Source organism: Mandrillus leucophaeus, unplaced genomic scaffold, assembly GCF_000951045.1.
Source record: "Mandrillus leucophaeus isolate KB7577 unplaced genomic scaffold, Mleu.le_1.0 Scaffold64, whole genome shotgun sequence".
NCBI lineage: Eukaryota > Metazoa > Chordata > Mammalia > Primates > Cercopithecidae > Mandrillus > Mandrillus leucophaeus.
In genome coordinates, this window is record NW_012106919.1 from 3,218,783 (window position 1) to 3,236,878 (window position 18,096).

At 39.2% G+C, this 18,096-nt stretch overlaps 1 protein-coding gene across 2 annotated transcripts in view; it reads left to right on the top strand.

Moving 5' to 3' along the window:
- The window catches only part of HIPK1 (homeodomain interacting protein kinase 1), a 42,780-nt gene extending 29,329 nt beyond the window's left edge, over nt 1-13,451 (top strand). For both annotated transcript variants that reach the window (XM_012000783.1, XM_012000784.1), the window contains 8 exons: nt 1,809-1,930; nt 2,871-3,005; nt 5,630-5,772; nt 7,264-7,446; nt 7,935-8,141; nt 9,448-9,689; nt 11,331-11,461; nt 12,509-13,451. In XM_012000783.1, coding sequence (XP_011856173.1) covers nt 1,809-1,930; nt 2,871-3,005; nt 5,630-5,772; nt 7,264-7,446; nt 7,935-8,141; nt 9,448-9,689; nt 11,331-11,461; nt 12,509-12,997 — 1,652 coding nt within the window. In that variant the 3' untranslated portion in view covers nt 12,998-13,451. The remainder of the gene's footprint in view (nt 1-1,808; nt 1,931-2,870; nt 3,006-5,629; nt 5,773-7,263; nt 7,447-7,934; nt 8,142-9,447; nt 9,690-11,330; nt 11,462-12,508) is intronic.
- The last annotated feature ends 4,645 nt before the right edge of the window (nt 13,452-18,096 follow it).

An 18,096-nucleotide genomic window follows, 5' to 3' on the forward strand; every position in this document is an offset into this window, starting at 1 on the left:
TTTTGTCACTTTTGCTTTATCACCTTGGGGGCCATAGATGAACTTCTGAAGTAAACATTTCCTCCTAAATTTTACCAATTTGTAGGAGGCTATTATTATACAATACCAATGTCTTGTAGTTAGGCATGTATCCATGTCCTACTTTAGGCAAGAATTTTGTGTGGCTTAGCCTTATTAGATAACATTGCCTAATGAAGCATGGCTGGCAACTTTTTAATCTTGATATATGAATTTGTTACTTTTTATTTTTGTACAAGTAGAACTTAAAAGGATATTGTTAGTGTTTTAATTCCGATTTTACTATGCCCTCTTATTTTGTACATTGCTGGATTGTATTTTTCTTCATGACAGCCTGTTATTAAATTACTCATAAATTACTGAAGTGGAAAATTAGAAGACTGACTTGCTGAAAACAGCAGTATTAGGTCTATGAGTTATGCTTATTTGATACCTCCATAGCAATATTAAGAGAAATTAGTTGGTGATAGTTGAGAAAATGTCACTGAAGGAGTCTTTAATTAAAATCTTTATATCCTTACTTAACAAAATTGCAGATATTAGTGAGTTGGAAGTATAATAGAAACTTAAATTCTTTATATTGCAAGTTTTGATAAAGTATAGAAGCAACTGAAGACTCTCAAGTCTTGGCAAAAAGAATTGTCTTTAGTTGTGCTTTTCCCCAGAAGGAGATCTGTTTGTAGGAAAGATTTATTCAACATTTGTTCTAAGAGCATAATGAATAAAAAAGAAGACATGATCATTGTTATAAAGGCACTGTCACAAAGAAGAATTCTTGATTTTCTTAGCTGTCCATTAACTACAAAAGAGCCCTATTAGATGTCAATGACAAGAGTAGATTTCTAAAATAAGTAGAAGAAAGTTTCTATAAACCAGAATGTCTGCTTTTAAAATATTCTTATCCTAGGCATAATTTTTTCAGTTCATGCCTGGTTAAGAATAAAATATATGTCTGATTTATGGACTAGGTTATATTTTTTGAGGAATGGGGAAAAATGTAAATAAAAAGGTAACTTAGATTATAAATTATTGAGCTTTTCATAATATTTTCTAATTCTCTAAAAGTTATATTTAAGCCTTTGCTTTTAAAGATTAGAGTTTTAAAATCAAGTTTTTTTCCCCCTAGTGGATTAAAAAGTGAATAATGCTGGGCGCAGTGGCTGACACCTGTAATCCCAGCACTTTGGGAGGCCAAGGTGGGCAGATCACGAGGTCAAGAGTTCGAGACCAGCCTGGCCAACATGGTGAAACCCTGTCTCTACTAAAAATACAAAAATTAGACGGGCGTGGTGGCACACGCCTGTAGTCCCAGCTACTTGGGAGGCTGTGGCAGAAGAATCGCTTGAACCTGGGAGGCAGAGGTTGCAGTGAGCCCAGATCGCGCCTCTGCACTTCAGCCTGGGTGACAGAGCGAGACTCTGCCTCAAAAAAAACAAAAAAACAAAAAGAAAAAGTGAATGTAGTTTACTAAGTGAAGGCTTGTTTTTGCCTGTACTGTTAATGGAGATGGGATGAATATTGTGTTTTAAATTTTGTAGCATAAAAAAAATTTAGAATTCCTTTAAGCCAACCCTCGCTATATCAAACATCTTTCTATTAAAAAACTGAGGGGAACAGTCTCCCTTTTCTTAACTTTCAAGACTTCTGTGAATGAAACTTCTTTATTTTAAGTGTCTAGGACTAAAATCTGAATAGTGGATTATTTGAACAGAAAAGCTGAAAACAAAATAATGTAAAACAGTACTCCCAGACCCAGCAAAACTATTTCACTGTGATGCTGTTTTCAACAGCTGGACTACAAGCAACAGCAAAGCATTCTGGATTCCCTGTGAGGATGGATAATGCTGTACCAATTGTACCCCAGGCACCAGCTGCTCAGCCACTACAGATTCAGTCAGGAGTTCTTACGCAGGTAAAAGCTAGAGCAATGTGGATACTCAGTATTGCTAAACACTGTTGAGATTCAGATATTTTGTCCTAGAAAATGGTATTTCGTTTGACTCTAAGATCTTTCTTGGTCATGATTCAGTGGACTTAAAATGAAACATCTCTATGGAACAATATACTCATTCCTAACACTATTGCAAGTGTGCCATCGTCTTCCCTAGACTTGCAGGGAAAAATATCCAGACATTCTTGAGAAATGGTCTTCTGAGTAAGTTTAGTTTAATTTTGCGGGATGAAGTGTTTTTTTTTTTGTTGTTGTTTTTTAAATGTTGGAGCTCCTATAAAGATAAGTATATATGCAGCATTTTGATTCTAAAATATAAGGTTCCACTTTTGCACCCTTTGTGTCCCTTTTGCTCACTCTTAGAATATCACAGTTGAGAGGCTGGATCACATCAGGATGCCCCTTCGCGTATTACATTCCTTCATTCTTTGTGTTTAACCAGACTGTAGAAAGCTTTAAAACTTTATACTTGCTATGGAACATTCGACTAAGATGATAGAGAAAATAGTGAAGTATTTAAATAGCAACAAACAGTATATTTTATATTTTATATATAAATGTTTGTGGCCTATGACACATAGGAAATTCTCAAATCCAAAAACCCTATTTTGTGAACAGGAGGAAGAATTCTTAATAAATGTCTTTGTTTCATAGAACTGATGCCCTGAATCTAGCCCAAGGAGGATTCCTATATTTCTTTGTTTTAGGCCATTGGCATTTGACTTTGTGGGCCAGTGCTGTACAAAGTTGAAGGGGGAAAGTCGTGTTTGGTATATGCATTTTAGGTGCTATCAAATTACTGTTCATTGTCAGTAATAACTTGGGGGGAATGAGAACCCTTCTGAATCCAGATGTCCTGCCTCCGTGTTTGTTTCACTCACCTGCCTAATCTACGTTTCAGGGAAGCTGTACACCACTAATGGTAGCAACTCTCCACCCTCAAGTAGCCACCATCACACCGCAGTATGCGGTGCCCTTTACTCTGAGCTGCGCAGCCGGCCGGCCGGCGCTGGTTGAACAGACTGCTGCTGTACTGGTAATTCCCCTCACTTGATTGTGTTACTAACGGAGTTTCTTTGGTTTCTTTCTTTTTTGTTTTTTCCTGTTTGTTTTTGTTCTGTTTTTTTCTGGTTTTTTTTCAAAAAAAATTTTTAGCTTAGTCTTTGCAGAGGGCATGGAAGCATGTGCCATCTTGTGGCTGTGTTCTTGCTACATCTTTTAATGTCTCATTGTTTTCCTCCCCAACATTTGCTGTAGCACTGTCTGACTGATGGTTATATGGCTCTGTAAGGAGCCAGATCCCTTGATTCTTCTTTGCCAGCCTAGTGTGATAAAAGCTCTCAATATAGCCTCAGAAGAGCTTCAACACTGTTACTTGTTTTCTGCCTTATCTTTTACCCTCTGACCCTTGAGCATGAAGGAAGTGGCCTTTAATTTGGCTCAGCTACAGGTACCCGGATGGCCAAAATTGAACTCCTTGGCAAGGTAGCTTTCTCCTTTTTTTGCTGTTTTAAGGTTCTAAAACTTTTCTGCACGTGGAAATGCTTAAGATGCTCTTAATTTATTATCAGTTGATATTAACCATCTTTCTATGGGCACATGAAGATAGCTCTTTTTGCCACTCATGATCAGTGGCAGCTTATATCTTACATTTAAAGATATTCCCTTTAGAATGTAGATCATATTGGAGGTCATATTGTTGGTTGAAATTAAAAGTGAACACATTTTTAGGAGTTTTGGGAGGAATTAATTATTTTACAAATAGGTCTTTATACAAAGGTTGAAAGTATGGCTAACAAACTATGCAAATACATATGCAAATACAATATCTTTGTAATTAAAAGTCACGGGGAATAGTTACTTAATATAGCTGCAGTTGTAGTATTGGGCTTAGAGATAGAAAAAACAAACAAGACTTTGAGGTGTGTTTCAGGATTTGTAACCTTAAGAGTGATTTTTTGGATGTGTTTTGGTTTATTTGGGGAGTTAGAATTATTTATTGGATATTCAGCATTTTATCATTTGACATTTAAAATTAGGTAAGCATCCAAAAACCTGAAAGGCACTATTGAATCCTGTTATTTCTCTGTTTTCAAAGTTGCTTTAAATTTCTTTTGTTGTTTCTTAAGTATTCATGTGAGTGAAAACACTTCCAGAAACATACTTTGGTTGGAATTTGGTTTTCAGTTTAAAAGTCTTTGTCACTTCCAGATTAATTTTCTTGTGAGCATAAAACCTGAGTGTGAGGGAGTCAGATATATTTCCAACTCGATTGATCGAAGCCGCTGGTTTTAACTCACTCATCTGTAGTTTCGAGGTTGGAATGCTAGTTGACACTTCTCCTTTGCTGCTTCTCTTAAGTTTGCACTAGCCATTTGCTAAGCTTTGCATATTTTTGTTCTTCCTCTGTCAAAACAGTTCGTCGCTTGGAACGCCAGATTTCTGCCTCACATTGGAATGTTATTTCTTGCTTTGTATTAAACTACATGCTTTGTCTTGTGCAGGTGTTGGCTTATGGAAAGACGCATGGTGTGACTTAACATACTTCTTTTATTTTTTGTTTTGTTTTGTTTTGTTTTAAATTCTGCTTATGGTAGCAGACGTGTTTGCAGTTTCTCTGCTTTGAAGGCTTCTTGTTTGGAACCAGTATTTGTAACAAGTGGATCTGTTACTTGCAGAAATATTTTTAAAACAGTGTGTTGATGGCCTTGCAATTTGAAATTCAAGAAACAGAACCATATGTACCCAGGCATTGTAGGTAATCGTACTGCAGAATTCAAGTTTAAAAAGGAAACTTCCAAATCTGTTTCCATTTTTTTTCAAAAAATGCCAGAATTTCTGTGAGGAAGAAGTACAGAAAACATTTGTTGCTCAGTTTATTGCAAGTGACATGGCTTTTTAAAAACTAGAAATCATGCTTTCTTGTAGTGATTAGTTTTTATGTGGAAATATTCCTGCAAATGATACATAAAAACATATTTTAGGTAACTATTAGAAACAAAGTATGGTGCTTTCTGCATCTATTTCACAAAGATCTTACTTTTAGCCTTATTTTGAAATTCTATTATGTGGCTATAAATGATGAGGTTAGCTTTTTCTTGCTGGCGTAAGATTTTTTTCCCAAAAGGATTAGGCCTTTGGTCATCCACATCTGGCTCCATTTTCCAAGTACTACCCTTTGAAAAAAAGGGAACAGCTCTGCCCTTTGTTTTATGGGTTGAATTGATCTGATATCTTATCTGATTGGCAGTCAGATTAAAAAATTTTTAATCTCCAGGGAGTCCTCTTAAGTCTTTCTACGGATATATTTTAGAATTGTTGCAAAAATAAAACTCCAGCATTTAACCAGCTCTTATCTCTGAACCTTCAGACTCCTTTTCTCTACAGTATAATAGAAGCTCTTAACCGCAGGGATCTTCTTTTCTTTAATACCAGGGTGGTCAGGTTATGGGGGTGGGTGAAAGAAAGCAGTATGTTTTCTTTCCCCATTCATAAGACTTGTAGCTTTGAGCCCCTCTGACTTTTCTTTTTTAATCTCTGCAAGTTAACAATCTACAAGCAACTTCTTTTAAGATATGAATTTTTCTTTCTTTAAAAAAACAGAAGAAAAAGCCAAGAATGAATCAAGTCTGGATGTTTTTTGTGTGTGTTTCCTTACAGCAGGCGTGGCCTGGAGGGACTCAGCAAATTCTCCTGCCTTCAACTTGGCAACAGTTGCCTGGGGTAGCTCTACACAACTCTGTCCAGCCCACAGCAATGATTCCAGAGGCCATGGGGAGTGGCCAGCAGCTAGCCGACTGGAGGCAAGTGTCCTGTGTTACTCTGGGAGATTTGTAAGGGCAGATCCCATAGGGTGGGAGCACTTGATAATAAGGAGAGACTAGTAAGAAAATAAGGAAAATTTGACTCTGTTGGAATCCTTTAAGAACCCATATCAGGCTAGGAGACGGTGTTATAAGAAAACTTTGAATATAGGAGAGCAATAGGTTCTTAAGAATCATTTCTTCCAGATTTTTTAAAGAGAGTCTTAAGTGATTAGAAACCATACAGTGAGATCCTAAAGCCTGATAATCTAGGTCCCCAACTTTATTTTTTATAATGAAAATCCTTTTTTCTTTTTTTTAATTTTTAATTTTTGTGGTTACATAGTAGGTATGTATGTTTATGGGGTACATGAGATATTTTGACACAGGCATGCAATGTGAAATAAGCACATCATGGAGAATGGGGTGTCCATCCCCTCAAGCGTTTATCCTTTGAGTTACAAACAATCCAGTTACATTCTTTAAGTCATTTTAAAATGTACAATTAAGTTATTACTGACTGTAGTCACCTATTGTGTTATTAAATAATAGGTCTTATTCTTTTTTTGTGTGTGTGTGCCCATTAACCATCCCTACCTCCTCACTAACCCTCCACTACTCTTACCAGCCTCTGGTAACCATCCTACTCTCTATGTCCATGAATTAAATTGTTTTGATTTTTAGATCCCATAAATAAGTGAGAACATGTGGTTTGTCTTTCTGTGTCTGGTTTATTTCACTTAACATAATGAACTTGAGTTCCATCCATGTTGCTGCAAATGACAGGATCTCATTCTTTTTGTGGCTGAATAGTACTCCATTGTGTATATGTACCACATTTTCTTTATCCATTCATCTGTTGATGGACACTTAGGCTTCTTCCAGATCTTACTGTGAACAGTGCTGCAACATAGGAGTGCAGCTATCTCTTTGATATACTTATTTCCTTTCTTTTGGGTATATACCCAGCAGTGGGATTGCTGGATCGTATGGTAGCTTAATTTTTAGTTTTTACAGGAGCCTCCAAACTGTTCTCCATAATAGTTGTACTAACTTACATTCCTACTGTGTACAGTTGTTCCCTTTTCTCCATATCCTTGGCAGCGTTTATAATTGCTTGTCTTTTGGATATAAGCCATTTTAACTGGGGTGAGATAATATCTTATTGCAGTTTTGATCTGCATTTCTCTAATGATCAGAGATGTTGAGCACCTTTTCATATGCCTGTTTGTCATTTGTAAGTTATCTTATGGAAAATGTCTATTCAAATATTTTGCCCATTTTTTGATCGTATTATTAGATTTTTTTTCCATAGAGTTGTTTGAGCTGCTTACATATTCTGGTTATTAATCCCTTATCAGATGGTAGGTACTCAACTTTAAAAAAATAAAATGCAGCTGCATTTTGGCTAATTGCTTTTGATGTCTGTTTGGTCCTGATTCTTCAGTGGTTTTGGAATTCACTCTTCTCTCTTTCTTTCTGTTGGTACAGGAATGCCCACTCTCATGGCAACCAGTACAGCACTATCATGCAGCAGCCATCCTTGCTGACTAACCATGTGACACTGGCCGCTGCTCAGCCTCTGAATGTTGGTGTTGCCCATGTTGTCAGACAACAGCAATCCAGTTCCCTCCCTTCGAAGAAGAATAAGCAGTCAGCTCCAGTCTCTTCCAAGTGAGTCTGTGTTACAGCTGATAGTTAAAACTGTGCCAATTTGAGAGATATGTTGCCTTGCATTTGGAATATTTTATAGACATATCATATAGATATGAAGCAGCAAGTAGCTGCCAAATTGAGAAAGAGCAAATCATTTCATCTGCACATGTACACCAGGTGTGTCCTGGTTATGATGGTCCTTTCTCTCTGCTGCCACTTTGAATCTGGGGCATTTTATGATGCTTTTATTTTACTTTACAGAGTGAAATTTAGTCCTAGGATAAAGGACTTATAAAAGTAAAATGTCTTGTATTTTGGTGTTCTTGTCCCTGAAACTCTTGCCAGCATGGTGCTTATTTTCATTGGAACTTGTATAGTTAAATGTATTTGCTTAATGATTATGTAAAAAGGAATCAACGAGTAAATTGGAAAGCAGTCTGGGGAAAAGATGTACAATTTGGAAGGCCAAGAACTGAATCATCTTTCCATGTGAACTTTTCCTACAGGTCCTCTCTAGATGTTCTGCCTTCCCAAGTCTATTCTCTGGTTGGGAGCAGTCCCCTCCGCACCACATCTTCTTATAATTCCTTAGTCCCTGTCCAAGATCAGCATCAGCCCATCATCATTCCAGATACTCCCAGCCCTCCTGTGAGTGTCATCACTATCCGAAGTGACACTGATGAGGAAGAGGACAACAAATACAAGCCCAGTAGGTAAGATAAGTGAATGGTTCCTGGCTCTGTTGGTCTTAGACTGTTGGCTTCAGGCAAGTGGGCCCAGTTTGGCCTGTGAAAGAAAGGACCAGCAGGGCACGGTGGCTCACGCCTGTAATCCCAGCACTTTGGGAGGTTGAGGCCAGAAGATCACCTGAGGTCAGGAGTTCAAGACCAGGCTGGCCAACATGGCAACACCCTATCTCTACTCAACATACAAAAATTAGCAGGGCATGGTAGCACATGTTTGTATCCCAGCTACTCGGGAGGCTGAGGCAGGAGAATCACTTGAACCCAGGAGGCAGAGGTTGCAGTGAGCTGAGATCGTGCCACTGTACTCCAGCCTGAGTGACAGAGCAAGACTGCATCCCCTTCCACCCCATCCCAAAAAAAGGGCCGAAGAAAAAGGTATTTTGGAAGCATAGCCTTCAGTTGGGGCTTTTGGTGTTGGGCATACAGAAGAGGGAATGACCTCTTGGTTTTACCTAAGAAGGTAGGATTCACACATGAAAGTAACTTAGGAGACTTTACAGAGTCATACATAAATGAAGTTTAAGTGAACTTGGAAGAGAAAATTTAGAATGAATTTAGAGCCTGTTAGTTCAAAAGGGCCAATTGTAAGATGGTAGAAGCAATATACAGGAAGTGTTAGAGGTGTGGACTCTGAAGTCATTCTGTCCTGGGTCTGAATCCTGTCTTCAGCACTCATCACTTCTTGTGTGACCCTGGGCAAGTTCCTCATCTCCATATTCCTTAGTTCCCTCATTTGCAAAATGGTGTTAATAGTACCTACTTCATAGGATTGTTGTAAGGATTCAGTGAGATGTATGTAGAGCATGAGAGTAGTGCTTGATACATAAGTACTCAGAAGTTAACTGCTGCTAATATTACCGTTATTATTACCATCTTTATCATCATTGTTATCATGGGAGAACCAGAGACAGATCATCTAAGAAACATTGCTTAAAAGGGCAATTGAAGCTCGGTATGGTGGCTCATGCCTGTAATCCTAGCACTTTGGGAGGCCAAAGCGGGAAATCACTTGAGCCCAGGAATTTGAGACCAGCCTGGGAAACATCATGAGATCTCATCACTACAAAAGATAAAAACAGTTGGGCATGGTGGTACACACCTGTAGTCCCAGCTACGTGGGAGGCTAAGGTGGGAGGATAGCTTGAGCCCAGGAGGTTGAGGTTGCAGCGAACTGTGATCACTCCACTGCACTCTAGCCTGGGTGACAGAACAAGACCCTGTCACACACACAAAAAAGAACAATTCAATTTTCATGTATTTTTCTTTTCCTCAGCTCTAGCCTGAAGCCAAGGTCTAATGTCATCAGTTATGTCACTGTCAATGATTCTCCAGACTCTGACTCTTCTTTGAGCAGCCCTTATTCCACTGATACCCTGAGTGCTCTCCGAGGCAATAGTGGACCCGTTTTGGAGGGGCCTGGCAGAGTTGTGGCAGATGGCACTGGCACCCGCACCATCATTGTGCCTCCACTGAAAACTCAGCTTGGTGACTGCACTGTAGCAACCCAGGCCTCAGGTAAGTGTATCTTCACAACTTGAGTTGAATTCTCCTTTGATGTGTGTATGCTTAAATATTTTGCCATAATCCACTTATGTTAGTGGTAGAGACCAGTGGTGTAGACATTCTTAAAGAGTCCTTAATTCAGAAATCAGTTCCCTGCACAATTGAAATTATTTTTGGCCATCACTTTATCTTCCTGTGTTTATTTTGCTTGGATTAATGCACAAATGAGATTGTAGTTTCAGAAACACATTCAGTGCTGATGGGAGAAAGCAGACAAGACCTGTGATATTGCCAGAAGTATTAGGCAATTAGGTTTGCCATAGATGATTTGAATTTGGCAATCAAGATGTAGACAGGACTTGATAATACTGAAAATGACTACAAAAGTGTTTTGGAAAACAGTTATATTCTTAAGGTTTTTTTTCTCACCCAGTGTCATAGCAGTGATGATTTTGTTGGTTTTATTACCAACCCAATTACTTCCATCTTCTTTGCTCTGATAGATACTGGACTTAGGCTCCCTGGTTCAGTTATTGTGTTAGTTGGGTAATAGCTGCAGTAACAAATCCTAGATTTTTGTAGCATAACATAGTAGAATTTTACTTCTCTCTCATATAACTTCTTGGTACAAGTGTTTGATTCCTGAGCATCCAGTCAGAAGGAGAAAGTTTGAAGGAGGCACACACATGTTTTAATCTCTTTAACCTGGAAATAAGTGGAAATAGTGAATACTTCTCACATGGCCCCACCTAGATGCAAGTGAGCCAGGCAATGTAGTCTTGTCAAGGTAGCTGCTTTTCCGTGACAACTTCATACCAAGAAAGGGGTTGGTGAAGTTTAGGTATCAACATAAACCTGGGCCATACCTGTAAAAATTATGTTTTATTGTGTATTATCTTACTGCCGTAGACGTAAACAGGGTTATAATTTGAGGGTATTGTGTTACGCCTCTGTGTGATTCTTTTCAGAAGTAGACAGTTGTCCCATTGCAGACAAGGGAGAGAGCTTCCTGATGCCAGGCTACTGAACAGAATTATTAGGACCTCCATGCGCTCTTGGGTCCAGAGAATATAGGCTATCACATGAAACGCTGAATAGATGCTCTGGTTTTCCTAATGGGAACACAGAAGCAAGCAAAATTTCACATTCAGCTGTCCTGTAATTTCTTAGAATTTGAAGCCAGTTAAGTGCCCAAGATATAAGTTTGCCTTCTTTTAAACCCTCTTGACACTTTAATATCCTAAGAATTACCAATAACTTTCTCAGCTTCATATTGTCATTTCTGTGCTTGTTTAATCCCTTCCTACATAAAACTATAAACTCTTAGAGAGAGGGACGGTGTCTTAGCATATTTGTATTTCCAGTCCTTCCTTGTATATAACAATATTATATTATTGTATATAATCAATATTATAATATTTATAATATTGATTTAAGTGAACAAATCTCCTATGTGGAGATTTGTGCCAAAACAGAAAAGAAATGGGTGATACAGGTTATTTTCTTCTGGGGTAAATAGAATTGAGGAATTAAGACATACATGAGACCTTAACGCTTGCAAACTGCATACAAATATGGACTAATTAATATGATGCCATCTGAGGTTAGCTCAGTGATGTCTACTCATAACTATTAAGCCTGATGCTTTTTTAGGTCTCCTGAGCAATAAGACCAAGCCAGTAGCTTCAGTGAGTGGGCAGTCATCTGGATGCTGTATCACCCCCACAGGGTATCGAGCTCAACGCGGGGGGACCGGTGCAGCACAGCCACTCAACCTTAGCCAGGTAAGCGCTACGGGCTACTGCCTTCTCTTTGGGCCCTGCACTGTTGTTACTTTCTGGAGAACCCTGCTTCTGGCTGGATGCTGAATAAAGCCAAATGAAGCCCCTTTTGTGTCAAACAATTTTGTGTTCTATGGCTTACGTCGTACCGCATGTGCTGCATCTCATCATTCACTCTTTGTGTTTGGGATGTACATTCTAGGTTTTCCATCAAACCTCCCTAAGTCTACCATGGAAGGTTAGAGAAACGTCTGGGATTTAGAAAGAGCGTGGGAAGTTTAACCATGTCAGTGATAGGCGTATGCTTTGAGACCAGATTCTCTTTATCCCTCAGGCCATAAGTAAGCTGATCTTTACCTTGTTTACTTGAGTCAAGAGACTGAAAAGCTCACTGGCCACCAAATTCAACTGGTTCTAGGTCCTGCTTGTTGCTGAAGTCTGGGATTTGGGACTTCCCCACTCTCCGAACATCCCCTGCCCCAACCCACCCTTCTACTTCTCTCATTACTTTGTGTTCATTCTTAGAGGCTAAAATTCAAGTGCTTGTATGATGTCCACCAGTAGTGAGAAAGTTCAATATGAGAGAGTGTGTGAGAGCACATGCAAGTGAAAATGTAAGTTTGAGTTAGTGTATGTGTTTTAGGCTCCACATTTCAAGAGGGGTATGAAGAACTTAGAGGAGAAGAACAAAAGAAAGCAATGGTAAGAAATAAAGGTTAGGAAAAATTCAAATTTACTGATGCCAGAATAGGGTGAGTTGAGTCACCAGTTATTAAATTGCAGGAGTGGGGAACCCTGTGATCTCTTGATTCTCCCTCTTCCTGTCATACTTACAAGCAAACTGCTGTTACCTGAGCCAGGTTAGGATCTATCTTGCTAAGAGGCAGAGGGAGGGGTGGCTGATTTCTGACAGCATTCAATGCCAGTCTGGGAGATTATGTGCTATACCCATTCGGAAACAGTACAAGTCAGGACCTGAGCTCTTAACTTGGCCTTTCGTGCCCTGAACCAGAGTGACCTCAAGATTCCTCACTTCCTTCTTTCTTCCAGAACCAGCAGTCATCGGCGGCTCCAACCTCGCAGGAGAGAAGCAGCAACCCAGCCCCCCGCAGGCAGCAGGCGTTTGTGGCCCCTCTCTCCCAAGCCCCCTACACCTTCCAGCATGGCAGCCCACTACACTCGACGGGGCACCCACACCTTGCCCCAGCCCCTGCTCACCTGCCAAGCCAGGCTCATCTGTATACGTATGCTGCCCCCACTTCTGCTGCTGCACTGGGCTCAACCAGCTCCATTGCTCATCTTTTCTCCCCACAGGGTTCCTCAAGGCATGCTGCAGCCTATACCACTCACCCTAGCACTTTGGTGCACCAGGTCCCTGTCAGTGTTGGGCCCAGCCTCCTCACTTCTGCCAGCGTGGCCCCTGCTCAGTACCAACACCAGTTTGCCACTCAGTCGTACATTGGGTCTTCCCGAGGCTCAGCAATTTACACTGGATACCCGCTGAGTCCTACCAAGATCAGCCAGTATTCCTACTTATAGTTGGTGAGCATGAGGGAGGAGGAGTCATGGCTACCTTCTCCTGGCCCTGGGTTCTTAATATTGGGCTATGGTGAGATCCTCCTTTACCCTCTTGAAACTTCTTAGCCAGCAACTTGTTCTGCAGGGGCCCACTGAAGCAGAAAGTTTTTCTCTGGGGGAACCTGTCTCAGTGTTGACTGCATTGTTGTAGTCTCCCAAAGTTTGCCCTATTTTTAAATTCTTTATTTTTGTGACAGCAATTTTGGTACTTGGAAGAGTTCAGATGCCCATCTTCTGCAGTTACCAAGGAAGAGAGATTGTTGTGAAGTTACCCTCTGAAAAATATTTTGTCTCTCTGACTTGATTTCTATAAATGCTTTTAAAAACAAGTGAAGCCCCTCTTTATTTCATTTTGTGTTATTGTGATTGCTGGTCAGGAAAAATGCTGATAGAAGGAGTTGAAATCTGATGACAAGAAAAGAAAAATCATTACTTTTTGTTTGTTTATAAACTCAGACTTACTTGCCTATTTTATTTTAAAAGCAGCTTACACAAGTCTGTATTTTTACTATCAGGCGTTTCTCCTCAAAATCTCATCTTTGTTTATTGGACATTTAAACTTACAGAGTTTCAGTTTTGTTTTAATGTCATATTACACTTAATGGGTAATTGTTATTTTTGCAAAACTGGTTACGTATTACTCTATGTTACTATTGGGATTCTCTCAATTGCTCCTGTGTGTGTTATAAAGTAGTGTTTAAAAGGCAGCTCACCATTTGCTGGTAACTTAATGTGAGAGAATCCATATCTATGTGAAAACACCAAGTATTCTTTTTAAATGAAGCACCATGAATTCTTTTTTAAATTATTTTTTAAAAGTCTTTCTCTCTCTGATTCAGCTTAAATTTTTTTATTGTAAAAGCCATTAAGGTGGTTATTATTATACGGTGGTGGTTGTTTTATTATATGCAAAATCTCTGTCTATTATGAGATACTGGCATTGATGAGCTTTGCCTAAAGATTAGTATGAATTTTCAATATTACACCTCTGTGTTTTGCTCATCTCTCCCTTCTGTTTTATGTGATTTGTTTGGGGAGAAAGCTAAAAAAACCTGAAACCAGATAAGAACATTTCTTGTGTATAGCTTTTATACTTTAAAGTAGCTTCCTTTGTATGCCAGCAGCAAATTGAATGCTCTCTTATTAAGACTTATACAATAAGTGCATGTAGGAATTGCAAAAAATATTTTAAAAATTTATTACTGAATTTAAAAATATTTTAGAAGTTTTGTAATGGTGGTGTTTTAATATTTTACATAATTAAATATGTACATATTGATTAGAAAAATATAACAAGCAATTTTTCCTGCTAACCCAAAATGTTATTTGTAATCAAATGTGTAGTGATTACACTTGAATTGTGTACTTAGTGTGTATGTGATCCTCCAGTGTTATCCGGGAGATGGATTGATGTCCCCGTTGTATTTAAACCAAAATGAACTGATACTTGTTGGAATGTATGTGAACTAATTGCAATTATATTAGAGCATATTACTGTAGTGCTGAATGAGCAGGGGCATTGCCTGCAAGGAGAGGAGACCCTTGGAATTGTTTTGCACAGGTGTGTCTGGTGAGGAGTTTTTCAGTGTGTGTCTCTTCCTTCCCTTTCTCCCTCCTTCCCTTATTGTAGTGCCTTATATGATAATGTAGTGGTTAATAGAGTTTACAGTGAGCTTGCCTTAGGATGGACCAGCAAGCCCCCGGGGACCCTAAGTTGTTCACGGGATTTATCAGAACAGGATTAGTAGCTGTGTTGTGTAAATGCATCGTTCTCAGTTTCCCTGCCAACATTGAAAAATAAAAACTGCAGCTTTTCTCCTTTACCACCACCTCTACCCCTTTCCATTTTGGATTCTCAGCTGAGTTCTCACAGAAGCATTTTCCCCATGTGGCTCTCTCACTGTGCATTGCTACCTTGCTTCTGTGAGAATTCAGGAAGCAGGTGAGAGGAGTCAAGCCAATATTAAATATGCATTCTTTTAAAGTATGTGCAATCACTTTTAGAATGAATTTTTTTTCCTTTTCCCATGTGGCAGTCCTTCCTGCAAATAGTTGACATTCCTAGTAAAATATTTGCTTGTTGAAAAAACATATAACAGATGAGTTTATACCAAAGAGCCTATTGTATTGCTTACCATGTCCCCACACTATGAGGAGGAGTTTTGTGGTGCCGCTGGTGACAAGGAGCTCACAGAAAGGTTTCTTAGCTGGTGAAGAATATAGAGAAGGAACCAAAGCCTGTTGAGTCATTGAGGCTTTTGAGGTTTCTTTTTTAACAGCTTGTAGAGTCTTGGGGCCCTTCAAGCTGTGAAATTGTCCTGGTACTCTCAGCTCCTGCACGGATCTGGGTCAAGTAGAAGGTACTGGGGATGGGGACATTCCTGCCCATAAAGGATTTGGGGAAAGAAGGTTAATCCTAAAATACAGGTGTGTTCCATCTGAATTGAAAATGATATATTTGAGATATAATTTTAGGACTGGTTCTGTGTAGATAGAGATGGTGTCAAGGAGGTGCAGGATGGAGATGGGAGATTTCATAGAGCCTGGTCAGCCAGCTCTGTACCAGGTTGAACACCGAGGAGCTGTCAAAAGTATTTGGAGTTTCTTCATTGTAAGGAGTAAGGGCTTCCAAGATGGGGCAGGTAGTCAGTACAGCCTACCAGGAACATGTTGTGTTTTCTTTATTTTTAAAAATCATTATATTGAGTTGTGTTTTCAGCACTATATTGGTCAAGATAGCCAAGCAGTTTGTATAATTTCTGTCACTAGTGTCATACAGTTTTCTGGTCAACATGTGTGATCTTTGTGTCTCCTTTTTGCCAAGCACATTCTGATTTTCTTGTTGGAACACAGGTCTGGTTTCTAAAGGACAAATTTTTTTGTTCCTTGTCTTTTTTCTATAAGGGACAAGATTTGTTGTTTTTGTAAGAAATGAGATGCAGGAAACAAAACCAAACCACATTCCTGCCCCCACACCAATAAGCAGATACCACTTAAGATAGGAGTCTAAACTCCACAGAAAAGGATAATACCAAGAGCTTGTATTGTTACGTTAATCACTTGACTAGCAGTGTGTGGCTTTAAAAACTTCATAGAGATTTTTCAGTCTTCGTCTGCAAACTGGCATTTCCGATTTTCCAACATAAAAATCCACCTGTGTCTGCTGAATGTGTATGTATGTGCTCAATGTGGCTTTAGATTCTGTCCCTGGGGCTTAACATTGTTGGCCCTGACAGGAAGGGAGGAAGCCCGGTGAATTTAGTGAGCAGCTGGCCTGGGTCACAGTGACCTGACCTCAAACCAGCTTAAGGCTTTAAGTCCTCTCTCCGAACTTGCATTTCCAGCTTCTTCCTTTCCAGGTGAGAGAAGAAGCGGGGAAGGGTTCAGTGTAGCCACTCTGGGTTCATAGGGACACTTGGTCACTCCAGAGTTTTTAATAGCTCCCAGGAGGTGATACTATTTTCAGTGCTCAGCTGAAATACCAACCCCAGGAATAAGAACTCCGTTTCAAACAGTTCTGGCCATTCTGAGCCTGCTTTTGTGATTGCTCATCCATTGTCCTCCACTAGAGGGGCTAAGCTTGACTGCCCTTGGCCAGGCAAGCACAGTAATGTGTGTTTTATTCAGCATTATTATGCAAAAATTCACTAGTTGAGATGGTTTGTTTTAGGATAGGAAATGAAATTGCCTCTCAGTGACAGGAGTGGCCCGAGCCTGCTTCCTATTTTAATTTTTTTTTTTTTAAACTGATAGATGGTGCAGCATGTCTACATGGTTGTTTGTTGCTAAACTTTATATAATGTGTGGTTTCAATTCAGCTTGAAAAATAATCTCACTACATGTAGCAGTACATTATATGTACATTATATGTAATGTTAGTATTTCTGCTTTGAATCCTTGATATTGCAATGGAATTCCTACTTTATTAAATGTATTTGATATGCTAGTTATTGTGTGTGATTTAAACTCTTTTTGCTTTCTCCCTTTTTTTGGTTGTGCGCTTTCTTTTACAACAAGCCTCTAGAAACAGATAGTTTCTGAGAATTACTGAGCTATGTTTGTAATGCAGATGTACTTAGGGAGTATGTAAAATAATCATTTTAACAAAAGAAATAGATATTTAAAATTTAATACTAACTATGGGAAAAGGGTCCATTGTGTAAAACATAGTTTATCTTTGGATTCAATGTTTGTCTTTGGTTTTACAAAGTAGCTTGTATTTTCAGTATTTTCTACATAATATGGTAAAATGTAGAGCAATTGTAATGCATCAATAAAATGGGTAAATTTTCTGAATCGTGGCTGTTTTTGACTTCTGTTATAGGATATAAAGGGGATCAATAAATGACGTCTTTGAAAGTGGCTAAGCATATTATATTTGAACATCAGTAGAGTACTAGAGACAATTTCATTCTTCATACAAATCTCCATACTGGAAATGAATAGGGTTTGGCAGGGAATACTTCCCAAGAATGCAGTGTCCAGGGCCCTTACTTCACATCATCTGGATCTGACACTTTGAAAGGGGTAGAAGACATCTGAGACAGGCTAATTAAGCTTTGTTTCCTAGTGTATTTTGCCAAATAGCAGTAGCAGAATGAAAAGATGAGTCACCACAGGAAGCTGCTATTTTTCCCCTCCTTTCAAGCTGTACCGTTAAGAGTCATGGTCCTTTTTAGAGAAGGAACCTCTCTGTCAGATTCTCTTGATTCTAAAGTGAGTAGAATTTCTCCCGATAAAGAAATAGGGGGTTGTTTGGATTAACGACTGCAGGTCTCTGAGTAAATGCTCTCTTTGATTTTTCTTTTTTTTTTTGACCTGTGTGTCAGGCCATGTCTACCTTATGGTGGCCATTAATTCATTTCGGATGCTCCTGCAGCTTTAGTTGGGGTATAGAAATGAGAAACACTCAGAAATACCCTTTTGGACCACAACTGAGAGAAATAACCAACAGTCTTTTCTCCCAGTAGTAAGGGGGTCAGAATACACTGATTTAGACTGCAACAACATACATATATGTATATGTATTTCAGATTCCGCCCCCCCCCCCGCAATAAATG